Source organism: Chiloscyllium punctatum, chromosome 46, assembly GCF_047496795.1.
Source record: "Chiloscyllium punctatum isolate Juve2018m chromosome 46, sChiPun1.3, whole genome shotgun sequence".
Taxonomy (NCBI): domain Eukaryota; kingdom Metazoa; phylum Chordata; class Chondrichthyes; order Orectolobiformes; family Hemiscylliidae; genus Chiloscyllium; species Chiloscyllium punctatum.
The window spans coordinates 40,803,981-40,817,099 of NC_092784.1; the positions used below are offsets into that span (position 1 = coordinate 40,803,981).

A 13,119-nucleotide genomic window follows, 5' to 3' on the forward strand; every position below is an offset into this window, starting at 1 on the left:
CAGGCTGCAGTGCGACATAGACGGGATGCAGAACTGGGCTGAGAAATGGCAGATGGAGTTCATCCTGGATAAATACGAAGTGATGCATTTTGGAAGGCTGAACTCGAATGTTGAATATAGGATTAAAGACAGGATTCTTGGCAGAGTGGAGGAACAGAGGGATCTCTGTGTGCAAGTACATAGATCCCTCAAAGTTGCCACACGAGTGGATAGGGTTGTTAAGAAAGCATATGGTGTATGGCTTTCATTAACAGTGGTATTGAGTTTAAGACCTGCGAGGTTTTGCTGCAGCTCTACAAGTCCCTGGTGAACCACACTTGGAATATTGTGTCCAGTTCTGGTCGCCCTACTATAAGAAAGATACAGAGGCTTTGGAGAGGGTGCAAAAAAGGTTTACCAGGATGCTGCCTGGACTGGAGGGCTTGCCGTATGAAGAAAGGTTGAATAAGCTCGGACTTTTCTCTTTGGAGAGAAGGAGGAAGAGAGGAGACCTGATCAAGGTATACAAGATAATGAGAGGAATAGATAGAGTCAACAGCCAGAGACTCTTCCCCAGGGCAGGATTGACTGGTATGAGAAGTCATAGTTTGAAGATATTAGGAGGAAGGTATAAAGGAGACATCAGAGGTAGGTTCTTTACGCAGAGAGTTGTGAATGCATGAAATGCATTACCAGTTGAGGTGGTGGAAGCAGAGTCATTGGGGACATTTAAACAATTGCTGGATATGCAGTGAGTTGAGGGGTGCATAGGTTAAGTTACTATATTATACATTAGGATTAAGTCTCGGCACAACATCGTGGGCCTAAGGACCTGTTCTATGCTGTACTTTTCTATGTTCTATGTTCAGCGAGAACAGTGGGGTCAGGTAGGGGCCTGTTAGAGCAGTTGGAGCTCCACAGCGACCGTTACTGCCTCAGAGGTCACGAACCCAGACCCTAAGCTGGTGACCCCACTTAGGGTATCAACCCCCACTTTGGAAAACCACGCTGCTCACCCTGTTGTATTTTCACATTCTTATCTCCCCTTTGAGAATGATATGGACCTGCCAGGTTGCATATAATAAACACTCCTGTCCACCTGAAATCCAGGACATTCTGACCTAAACACTAGACTACAAGAACTCCCCAGGCATCAAATGTCAAAACACAACTGTAATATTCATCATAAACCCTGAGCAAAATCCATTCTGTTCATGACCAATGGCCTTTGAAAGACGTGTGCTGGAAAAGCACTCCCAGCTTCTTTGCCTCCTTCTCTCCCACCTCCCCCTCCCCCAAACTAAACTTGGTATCTTCAGGAGGGATTTGGAGTGGATGGTATTGAAAGGGAGAAAGGCAACTGAATTGAAATGGTGTTTGCAATCGACAAGAAACAGAAATGGCTGGACTCTGGGCTGGTATGCTGGCGTTCAGGAAGAGTGTGTTTCCCTCTGGCTGACTGAGCTAGGTGTTAAATACCAGGGTTTGGAAGCCTTTGGCAGAGCTTGCATTTAAATTAGTTAATCACTAACAAAGGTATTTTTCCAAAGTGCCTGGAGCACTGAGATCAAACTGCTGTATAGACTTGTGCTGGAGGGAGCTGCTGTCCCTGTAGGGGAGAAAGAGAGTTTCATCGCCTAACAATTCAATCTTTCATATTTGAAATCCCAGCCAGGTGACTCCAAACTGAGCAGATGGCTTGGCCCTCTCCTGTCTTATGGTCTGTATTTTGGGTGCTGTCTTTTGATCAAGTGTCTAAGGTGGATCCTCTCTCCTTTCACTGCACCCAGATACCAATGACAACAGGTCCACAGAGTCTGTCAGTTGTGGTCATAGGCTGTTTGGCAATGTCAGGTATAGCAGCTGGACCCAGGTTGATAGATCGGATTAGCAGGTTTTGGCTGTTTGATGGGTGGAGAGTTAATTGTCTGTGTGGAAAGAGCTGTCCGGTGTGGACCCATTTGAAAGGAGTTTGAGAGGCAACTACATTGCTGTAGGTTTACAGTTACCTATAGACCAGACAAGGTGAGCACCAGATAATCAAATGATAATTATTAATCAGGCCAGCATTCTAATTCTTATTCATACTGAATTTTAATTCCAGCAGCTTTTATGAGCAGGATTTGAACCACTGTCCTCGAACATTAGTGGTCTCCCTAACTTGTACATGGTGACTTTTCAGAGAGGCAGACTGCCATCCAAGTGGTTGTTCCTCATGCTGACAAGCCACTCAACCCGGGAAGGTATCTAGACTGCTTTCACAAACCAACTACAAACTAAAAATAAAAACAGCAAGTGCTGGAGAAACTTAGTAGGTCAGGCCCCTGTGGAGAGAGAAACAGAGGAAAAAGTGAGGACTGCAGATGCTGAAGAACAGAGTCGAGAGTGTGGTGCTGGAAAAGCACAACTTGGTCAAGCAGCATCCGAGGAGCAGGAGAATCGACGTTTCAGGCATAAGCCCTCCATTCCTGATGAAGTGTTTATATCCAAAACATCGATTCTCCTGCATCATGGATGCTGCCTGACCTGCTGTTCTTTTCCAGCACCACACTTGAGAGAGAGAAACAGATTTAACATTTCACACCCAATGACTCTTCTTTGGAAACCATTACAGCTCAGAAGGAGAGTCATATTGGATGTGAAAGATTAGCTCTGATTCTCTCTCAGACATTTCAGTGCCTGAGGAATGTAATATTAGTTGGAATAAATGTCATGTTTGATTCTTCAATTCCACAATATCCAGACCAAGTTTCTTCTGGTTAAGAAATAACATGAACAATGCCACAACGGGTAAAACCAGGCCAGCGTTAGGAGGCAGCAAGCATTTTCTGGGGAGACATCCCTGCTGATGTCATTGATTTTACTTCACGGCCAATCACATCCCCTCAACAGTACCTCACTGGATCATCAGCCAATCAGAGAAAGTTTAGCCCATTGGCACTGGATCCTGAAGCACATTAGCAGTTCAAATCCAGACCACAACCTGTACAATCTAAAAGGCAGCGTGTTCAATGGGATTAGGTTCTCCTACAGGCTACACACTGTCCCGGTCATAGAGTCATAGAATCGCTATTATGTGGGAGCAGGCCATTCGACTGATCAAGTCCATATTGACCCTCTGAAGAGCATCCAGGCCTCCTCCCTGCCTTTCCCATGGCTAAAGCACTTAGCCTGCACATCCCTGTACAGTGTGGGCAATTTAGCATGGACAATCCACCTCACCTGCATATAGAAAATAGAACAGTACAGCACAGTACAGACTCTTCGGCCCTTGAGAATGTGCCGGCCTTTTATCCTACGCTAGGATCAGACTAACTTTCATAGTACTATCTTCCATCTGCCTATCCAAGAGTCGCTTAAATGTCCCTAATGTACCTCATCTACTACCACCACTCTTTGGACTATGGGAGGAAATCCATACAGACACGGGGAGAATGTGTAATCAAACCCAGGTTCCTTGCGCTGTGAGGCAGCAGTGCTAACCACTGAGCCACCATGCCACCCTTTGACATGGTCTGAGTTAAAATCCTGGAACCCCCCTCCCTCTGGGTGACCCAACAGAACAGGACTGCAGTAGCTCAAGAAGCGGCTCAACACCAGCTTTCAAGAGAATTAAAGGATGGGCAATAATGGTGGTCCAGCCAGTGATACCCATACCCACTGAAAGAATCAAAACAGCTTCTTAACAAATACTTACCCATTTCAGACTTTTGTCAGAATTGATCTCACAACAATTACTGTGTCAGGAAGATAGTTCCAAACATCTGCCTTTGCACGTTTAAGGATTCCGTATTTTCAGTGGGGAAGGTCTGATTCTGATGTTACTGCTCTTTAAGTATTAGATCCACAAACTAGAGGGAATACTTTTTCTGTCTAACTTCTCTGTTTCCTTAATGTCTTGAAAACTTCGATCAAGTAACCCCCTTAATGTTGTGAGCACCTTCCCAGGAACAAATATAAAAAGTGATTTACCTTCGTTATTGAGGGGGCTGTGGTGATGGCAGGATTTTGCTTTGGTGGGGGGAGCAGGCTTTTGAACAAGAGATCCCCAGACAAACAAAACTATTTCAGGAGGTCTAAAGTTTAAATAGGGATCCGTTTCAAAGTTGAACAATGTGTTACTTTTATTAATCCAGCAACTCCAATGAAGCAGAAGAAAATGTTCAGAAGTCTTTTCAGACAGGAATTCCAAATGACTTTGTCTGAGTACATGCAGTCCAGCAATTGAAAGTGTAGAAGTAGGCCATTTGGCCCATCTAGACCACATCAACCCTCCATTCCCTGTACCCATGGCTAACCCATCCAGCCTGGACAATCGTGGACACTATATGGGTGATTTAGCATGGCCACTCCATGTAACATGCACATCTTTAGACTGTGGGAGAAAACTGGAGCGCACCCAGAGGAGACCCACACAGACACAGGGAGAACGTACAAAGTCTGCACAACCCTTGATATGATTCACTGCAATACCTGAGTGACCATTTTATAAATACATACCCAAACAAATGGGCTTTTAATCAGTCGCATTGTGGAAGTTTCCAACTTAATCCTTGTTTCACAGTTTTATCAAATGATCTCGGGCAGAACCTTTCGAGAGAAGGAGTGGTTCAGTGATTTCTTAATGGGAATGTTTGAACAACCTGAATAACCCCAATCCTCACCTCCAGCGCTCAGGGAGGAAGATAAACCTTTCAAGAATTTCTTATCCATTGTGTGTATCTAATCACCATTGAATCTTTGTGTTCTCATGTGACATTTAGTTTCATTTTTCTCTTTCTAAGAGCACAGATGCCAGCTTTGGCACATAAGTCATCCTTTGTGACTCAGCAGATAGTGCTCTTGCCTCTCAATCACAAGATTTGGAGTTCAGGTTCCACTCTGAGCCTTGAGCACAATACTCCAGGCTGATGCTCCAATGCTGCTGGCTTCCCAATGGATGTTAAACAGAGAGACCCTGGCTCCCAGGTCACACAGATTACAAAGATCTCATTTGAAGGAGAGAGCCCTGGCCATTATTTGCATCTCAGTTAACATCACGCATACTGGGGAAATAAAATAATAACTTACAGATTTGCGGAAAACATTTTTCGGGTCGATCATCACTTTCTGATGAAAGGTCAACGACCTCAAATGTTAACTCTGTTTCTTTTCAGATGTTACATGGCATGAATTTTGGCAGCAATTTCTGACTTATCTCTGATTACCAGTGTGTTCAGCTTTTTGCTTTTGTGCTACTAAGAATAGATCAGCTAGTCATCGTTCCATTCATGTATGATAGAACTTGCTGTGCGCAAATTGGTGACTGTGTTTCTTACTTTACAGCAGTGACTAACAAGAATGAGAAACGTCAGGGATGAGGATAGATTGAAGAAATTGGGACTATTCTGCTTGGACAGAGAAAGGCTGAGACCAGATTTGAAACTATAAGCAAACTGGACAGAGTAGACATAGAGAAAATGTTCCAACCTTGTAAAAGGAACAAATATGGAACAATATGGCAAAGATTAAAAGTGATGTGCAAAAGAAGCAAGCATGATGTGAGGAAAATCTTATTTACACAGTGAGTAGTTAGGATCTGGAATGCACTGCCTGGAAATCTGGTGGACACAGGATCAATTGAAACATTCAGGAGAGTATTTAATGAGTATATAGTGTGTAGGAAAATGGGAACAAAGCAGGAGATTGGCACAAGGCAATGAATTGGTGTAGAGATGATGGGCTGAATGGCTTCCTCTGCATTGGAACAATTCTGTGACTTCATTGGGCTTTAAAGCCCTTGAAGACTTCTGCTGGTCATGAAAAGTGCTCTATAAATACAATCCTTTTCGTGTGTGTGTGTGTGTGTGTGTGTGTGTGAATGTGTGCGTGTGTGTGAGTGAGATTGCGAGCATTTGTGTGTGAAGTGTGTGTATGTTTCAGTATCTGTGTGTGAGTGAGATTGTATTTATTTTTGTGTGTGTGCGCGTTTGAGATTGTAAGAACTTGTGTGTGTGTGTGTGTGTGTCTGTATATTTGAGTGTGTGTATGTTTCTGTGTGAGAGTGTGTGTGTGGGTATATGTGAGTGTCTGTGCATTTGTGTGCATGCGAGTGAGTGTGTGTATATCTGTTTGCGTGTGTGTGTGTGTATGTGTCTGTGTGTGTGTTTGTGTCCCTGAGTGTGTCTCTGTGTGTTTATGACCGTCCGTGTGTGTCTGAGGTCTGATGGAAACGGAAGTTTTATTTAGGTCATTGGTGATGAGACTGGGTTTACTCACAGCTGGCACTCTTCGTTCGAGGGTGTGGTTTTGAAGTGGGGACAGGGTGAGGAGGTAAAGAGTCCCTCTCCGATCTTAGTCACAAGCATCTGAGAGTGATCGAACCGCCACAACAACTGTGCTGATGGAACAGCCACCCTGGGGCCTCTTCTTCACCGGGCTGGAAAGGGGAAGCAGCAAGAAGCAAGAGATTTTCTACAGCTCGAGTTTTCTGCTCTCCTTCCTCTCTGCTCAAATGTCGCATCCGTTTGTGGTGAGAGTCTGTCTGTGCTTTGCAGGAAACAGTCGAACTGTAGGCCTAACCTCCATCCTAGAACACAGCAATAATTTTCTACTGAAGATGTAAGACCTTAAGACCAAATGATTGTAAGATGCAGGAACAGAATAGACCATTCCACCCATCAGGCTCTGCTCGCCATTCAATAAGATCACAGCTGATCATCTCCACTTTCCTCCCTTTTACCCATAACTCTTGATTCCCTTCCTGATTCAAAATCTGTCTACCTCAGCCTTAATATACTTACTGGTCAGCCTCTACCTCTCTCTATGGTAAAGAATCACACAGATTGATTACCCTTTGAGAGAAGAAATTCCTCCTCATCGCTGTCTTAAATGAGATTCTGAGATTATGCCCTCTGTCCTAGACTGACCCACAAGGGGAAAGAACGTTTCTGCATCTACCCTGTCAAGTCCCGTAAGAATTTTGAATGGTTCAGTGAGGTCATGTTTCGTTCTCCTAAATGCCACAGGTCCAACCTACTCAGCTTCTTCTCATAACATAATTTCTCTAGGAGCAGTCTAGTGAGCCTTCTCTGGACTGTCACCAATGCCAGTACATCTTTCCCTCAATAAGGCGACCAAAATTGATCCCAATATTCCAGGTACAGTCTGATTAGTGCCTCGTATAGACTATATGTTGGTACCCCATTCCCTTTGAAACAATGGCCAAATACCGTTTGCCCTCTGTAACACCACTGAAGCTGAATGCTAGCTTTTTGTGATTCATAGATGAGGACTCCCAAATTCCTTTGTGCTGAGCTGACTGTGGGATGGCAGACAGGAAGATGATAGTTCAGAATAAAATCAGATGAGTTGCGATCTTATGCTATGGTGGAGCAGGCTTGAAGGGCAAAGCTCCTATTCCTGATCCGAATTACTGTCTTGAGTCACTACAATGCTTTGTGTTGGTAGTTTACAGGGCTGTGCGTGGGTGACTGTGGGAATTCCTGTTGCTTTGATACATTCTCTCTGTGGCAGGGTCATAACACAAAGGGACCATAGGTTTGAACCCTCACTTAGACACAAACTCTCCGTGTGGCGAGTTCAGAGTATTGGGGTAAATACCTGTGTCTGTGTCCCTCTCCAAGCAGCGTCCCTGGGCAGGCTACCACAAAGCCTCAGCCAATACTTTGCTGATGGTGGTGCATACAACAAGTGAGCGAGGAAAGAAATACTGTTATCTGGTGTTTTTCATGTCCTCGGGGCATTGTAGAACTCTTCACAGCCAATGAGGAGTCTTTGCAATGTAGTTGCTGTTGTAATCTAGCAAATGCCAACAGCCAGCTAATGCATATCAAGATTCCCACAAACAATAATGATGTAACTGCTGAGAGAATTATTGTTAAATGGTGGTAGTGGAGGAAAAAGTGTTGTCCAAGAAAAAGGGAGGTCCTTGTCCTCTTTTCCAACAATTGACAATGGGATTTCTTTTACATCCTCCTGAAAAGGTAAGTGGACCCTCAATTCCATATCTCATCCAAATGTTACCACCTCCAGCAGTGCAGCACTTCTCCAGTACTGTACCAAAGTGACCCACTCAAATATACATGCACAGTGATTGGTTTCACTGAGCCAAGCCTAGCATGACATGTAACAAATTCTTCATGTAGTTGAGTACATACCTATTTCACCAAGTCTGTGTACATTTTGATTGCTTAATATTTGTAAGAATGTACTGACACATCCGGAATGCAGGTATTATTTTACTGTAATGAGTATCATTTTACTGTTGAGTCAGAGCTTTAGTAGTCAAAATGTTACATTCATCAATGCTTCCTGCTGTGTGTGTGTGTGGTCTTGTGTGTGTATGTGTGTCAGTGTGTGTGCATGTGTGTGTATTCTCATGTGAATGTGTGTGCACGTGTGCCGTTATCCCAAACATTCCTTAGTGATTTATTTCAGTGTATTTGACAGAAGGTGAGTAAGCAAGACAGAGACGAGTATCACTAATTTAACATATCTGGGAAATTCAAGGAAGGTTGGCCTTGGAATCTTTGTAAAAGGGGAGATTTGAGAATGACCAAAATCTCCCTTATACTTATAAACAACAGAGTGGCTTGATCAGATCTTTGATCTCCCTCAAATGTGAGATAGGGTATTTTTAAACAAGAAAATTTTAAGTTGGTGATGTAAACATCAGAAAGGAAAGACTTAACATGTACAAGCTTCTTGACTGTTTTTAAGAGGAGTCCATTTGTTTATTTTGAACTGATAAAATTCTCTTGTCATATTAATGGGCAAATAGAATTTAGTGAATGGCTTTGTATAACATGATGACATGATGTTGTTTGGGTAATACAACAGGGTTCTGCCTTGGACAGGGAGGCCTGGATTCGAGTTCCACCTGCTTCAGAGGTGTGTAAGACCATTTCTGAATGGGTTGATCAGAAAATATCTACATCAGGGCCACTCTACTCCAGACCTCATTATCACATTGGCCCAAAAATAGAAGAAAAAGTTGAACTCAAGATGAGGTGAGAGTGACTGCCTTTGACATCAAGACCATATTTCACTGAGTGTGGCATTAAGGAGCTTGAGCAAAACTAGAGTCAATGGAAATGAGGGAAAACTTTCCACTGTATGGAGCCTTACTTGGCACACAGGAACATGGTTCTGTTGTTTTATTGGATATCAATTACTTCAGTATCAGGATGTCTCTAAAGGAATTGCTCAGGGTAGTGTCCCAGGTCCAACCATCTTCAGCTGTTTCACCATTGACTCCATCAGAAGTGGAGACATTCCCTGATGACTGCACCATGTTCAACACCATTCACAACTCCTCACATACTGAAGAAATCCATGTTCACATGCAGCCAAACACAGACAATGTTCAGGCTTGGGCTGATGTGGCACAAATATCAAGGTTACCATTGACCAGAAATTGAACTGACGAGCCATGTAAATACTGTGGCAACAAGAACAGGTCAGCGACTGGGGGGGCTCTGTCGTGACTAACGCACCTCTTGACTCCCCAAAGTCAGTCCACCATCTACAATGCACAATCGGGGGTGTGATGGAATACTCCCCATTTGCTTGGATGGGTGCAGCTCCAACAACATCCAAGAAGCTTGACACCATCCTAGACCAAACAGCCCACTTGGTTGTCACCACATCCACAAGCATCCACTCCCTCTACAAGTGACAAAAGCAGCAGTGCATACAGTCTACAATGCGCATTGAAGGGATTCACCAAAGATCCTCAGACAGTACCTTCCAAACCCATTACCATTTTGGAGGAGAAGAGCAACAGATACATGAGCACTACCTGCAAACTCTCTCCGAGCAACTCACTATCCTGACTTGGAAATATGTCACTGTTCAGTGTCATTGGGTAAAAATCCTGGAACCTGCCCCCCCCCCCTCCCCCTCACTGCAATGGTATTATGTTTCCACCAACAACAAATGGACTATAGCATTTCAAGAAGGCAGCGCATCACCACCATCACATGGACAATGAGGGATGGGCAGTAAATGCTGGCCCTCGCAGAGATGCTGATACCCCATGAAAGAATTAAAAAAGGTGAAGAAGGTTATTAGGCTGATGATGGTTTTGAGATGGCAATTGAGAAATGGTGGGACTGAGATATGGAGGAAGACAATTCTGGGCTTGAGAGCCTGAGAAAAGTACAGATTGTTGGACTTCCTGTAGTTGAAAGCCTTGTTCTTAAGAATGTGGAGCATTCAATGTGGAGTCATTGTAAGGATTGGAATGTAAACCAGAACAGCATAACAAGGAGGCAGGTTCGGAGATCACTGGAGTAGGAGGCACAGCAGAGATTTGCACCAAATGACTCATCTAATAGGAGAATATTTTGATGAGGTAATGTCAAGGTCCATCTGGTGGTCACTTGATACAACAATCATTAAGATCTTGATTCATCATAGTGATTGATCTCCTTTAATTAGTCAACAACAGATTCAAATCTGAGACAAGGAAAACCTCACTGGTGGAAAGTCAAGGGTCCTGAAAGTAAGCCTCTTCTAAATCCACTTTACTTCCACACATCACAGGCAGAATTTTATGGAATGTCTGAAAGATGACCCAGGAGGGTTGGCCACCCTCCTAAAGGTCCATCCTTTATCTGTCCACGGTTTTATTGCCCATCTTCACCCAAGTTTTTGACCAACCAAAGGCTACTTCCTACCCATCCTCAATTGTGAGGCTGGGAGGAAATGTTCAGGTCACTGGGGACAGGGCTCAGTCTTCCCTCAAGGGCCCTTTTCCAATTCGGTATACTCTGTTGCACCCACTCCCTCCCAAGTGCTCTTCTCCCCAACTCCCAATCAAAATCACTCCCCTACTGCTTGACCTCCTTGCAGCTCCTGAGTCTCCTCCACCTCACAGCTCCCCAGTTGTGAAGCGTGGGACTTAGAATCTGGCAATTGCATGAAAAATTGTTTTTTAAAATGAGGCTTGAACTTGTGTCTTGGGGACTAGTGTGATCAACTGGCCTTAAATAAAAGGGGTTGGCCTGGCCTAAAGGATGAGAATTGTGAAATTTGGAACAAGCACTGAGACCGTTGGAGAAACTGAGCAGGACCTGTGGGAAAAGAAACAGAGTTTTGAGCCTTGTTTGACTTCTTCAGAACCAAATTGAATTTGGGGCTCTACCCATGTGACCAGACTTCCTCCGTGCAACCAGATGGGCTGGGCTGGTATCAGACAAAAGAGCATCAACTCTTGAGTTGGTACTTTTAACAATTTGTTGTGGGGGTGTGGACAATGCTGAAATGGCCAAAGCTTTCATTCAGGAGAAGCTAGGACTCCTTCGGAATAATGACAACTGCTGGCCATGCTCGAGCCTTGCAGACAGTATTGCCTGAAATGGACAGGCCAGGGCAGGTCTGCTGAGGAATTCCTTTGACTGAAAGATGCTGCTGAAATTGGTTTCAGCAATAATGTTGGGGTTCGCAAATAATCACATCTCTTGAATCCAGCTCACTGTGGCAGGACTCAAGTTTACAATCAGTGCATGGTCAGCATAACACCAGAAAAACCATAACCTGAGCTGCACTTAAAAACATACCTGATAGGGGAAGGGCTAGACTACTCAGCTCCTCTAGCCTGCTTCATCATTTAATTAGACTGTGACTGATCCTCCACCTCAACTTCACTTGTACGTTTGCTTGCTCTATGCCTTGAAACCCTGAGAAGTCAAATATTTGTCAATGTCAGTCTTGAGTATGTTCAATGATTCATCCACAGCCTTCTGGGGTAGAAAATTTCAAAGGTTCACATCCTTCTGCTTGAAGAAATTTCTTCTCCCCGCAGTCCTAAATGATTGCCTCTGAGACTGTGTGCCCCCATGTTCTAGGTTAGCCAGAGGGGATCAATCTCTCTGCATCTACCCTGTCAGGCCCCATCGGAGCCCTTGTATGTTTCAATGAGATCATCAATCATTCCTTTTAAAATCCAGAGAGTAGGCCCAGTTCATCGTAGACCAGCCCCCTAATCCCAGGCACCTGGAGACCGAAGATAACTCCACCTTGTTAGTTTTTTCAAGACAGTTGGATTTGGTGGGAATGATCAGGAATTCAGGCAGTTTGACCAACTTGTTTGATCTACAAGTTTCAGAATATGAGAGCCTCAGGGAGAGAGAGAGAGAGAGAGAGAGAGAGAGGTAAACAGCAAGAGAGGGAAAGAAAAGTCCTCAGCGCTATCTATAACAAGCTTTGTTCTCTACACAGGTCTGAGTGATCAAGCCGAGGGTAACGAAAAGCCAAGACATTACAGTGACATATTCCGGGAGCTGGACGCGCTAGAAATTTCTTTCGGAAACTCGTGAGTACCGGCCCATCGCATGCCCGCCATTTGACAACTGTGTCACAAAGGCACAAGAAAAGGAGCAGGAGTAGACCATTCAGCCCATCAAGCCTGCTCTACCATTCAGTGACACCTTGGCTGATCTTGGGCTTCATTGCTACTTTCTCACCCTTTCCCCAGATCACTCAATTCCCTGAAACACCAAGAACCTGTCTATCCCAATCTGAAACACCTACTACTCCACTCTGCCAGCCCTCCTTGAAATTCTCAACGGGGTTGCCTCATTCTTCTACACTCTAGAGAATATGCACCCAATTGACTTAGCCTCTCATCATAGGTCCCACTGCAGGTACCAATGGAGTGATCTTCGCTGGACTGCCTCCAATCTCATAAGGCTACGGTTAGATTTCTTCCTGAAATGTGGAGATCAAAACTGCACCTAGTACTCTACATCTGGTCTCATTAAAGCCCCATAGATTTGTAGCAATATTTCTTTTACTTGCTTTCCTAGTTTTGGTAGCTGCTGTCTAGAATTTGGCTACAATCTTCACCGTCATGAGCCTGTAAAATGAGGGTCAGCCTGTGTTGGAGTGCATTCAACTCAGTATCAAAGTTTTTCTCAAACTGTAACCAAATCCCTTTAAATGTCAACAGTTACAGAGTGGAGCTGTGGCTCCAATTGTTAAAGTTGTGAGTTGTTAATTCCTCTTCACCACCAACTTCCCCTAAACCAGACTGCATCCTACGTAATTGTGAAAAAGTTCTTAATCTCCTGTAGAAGTGCCTCCAAAACAGTGTTTCCGCTGTTTTAATGCCTCAGACTTATTGTGCAAGTTTGA

At 44.1% G+C, this 13,119-nt stretch overlaps 1 protein-coding gene across 4 annotated transcripts in view; it reads left to right on the forward strand.

Annotated features, from left to right (window-relative positions):
- Positions 1 to 13,119, forward strand: part of LOC140467969 (GEM-interacting protein-like) — a 127,128-nt gene that overhangs the window by 44,104 nt on the left and 69,905 nt on the right. For 2 of the 4 annotated variants that reach the window (XM_072564065.1, XM_072564066.1), the window contains one exon: positions 12,205 to 12,298. In XM_072564065.1, coding sequence (XP_072420166.1) covers positions 12,205 to 12,298 — 94 coding nt within the window. Of the gene's footprint in view, positions 1 to 6,337; positions 6,491 to 8,820; positions 8,991 to 12,204; positions 12,299 to 13,119 lie in introns of those variants that run through there. The other 2 variants (XM_072564068.1, XM_072564067.1) reach the window with 2 other exon arrangements.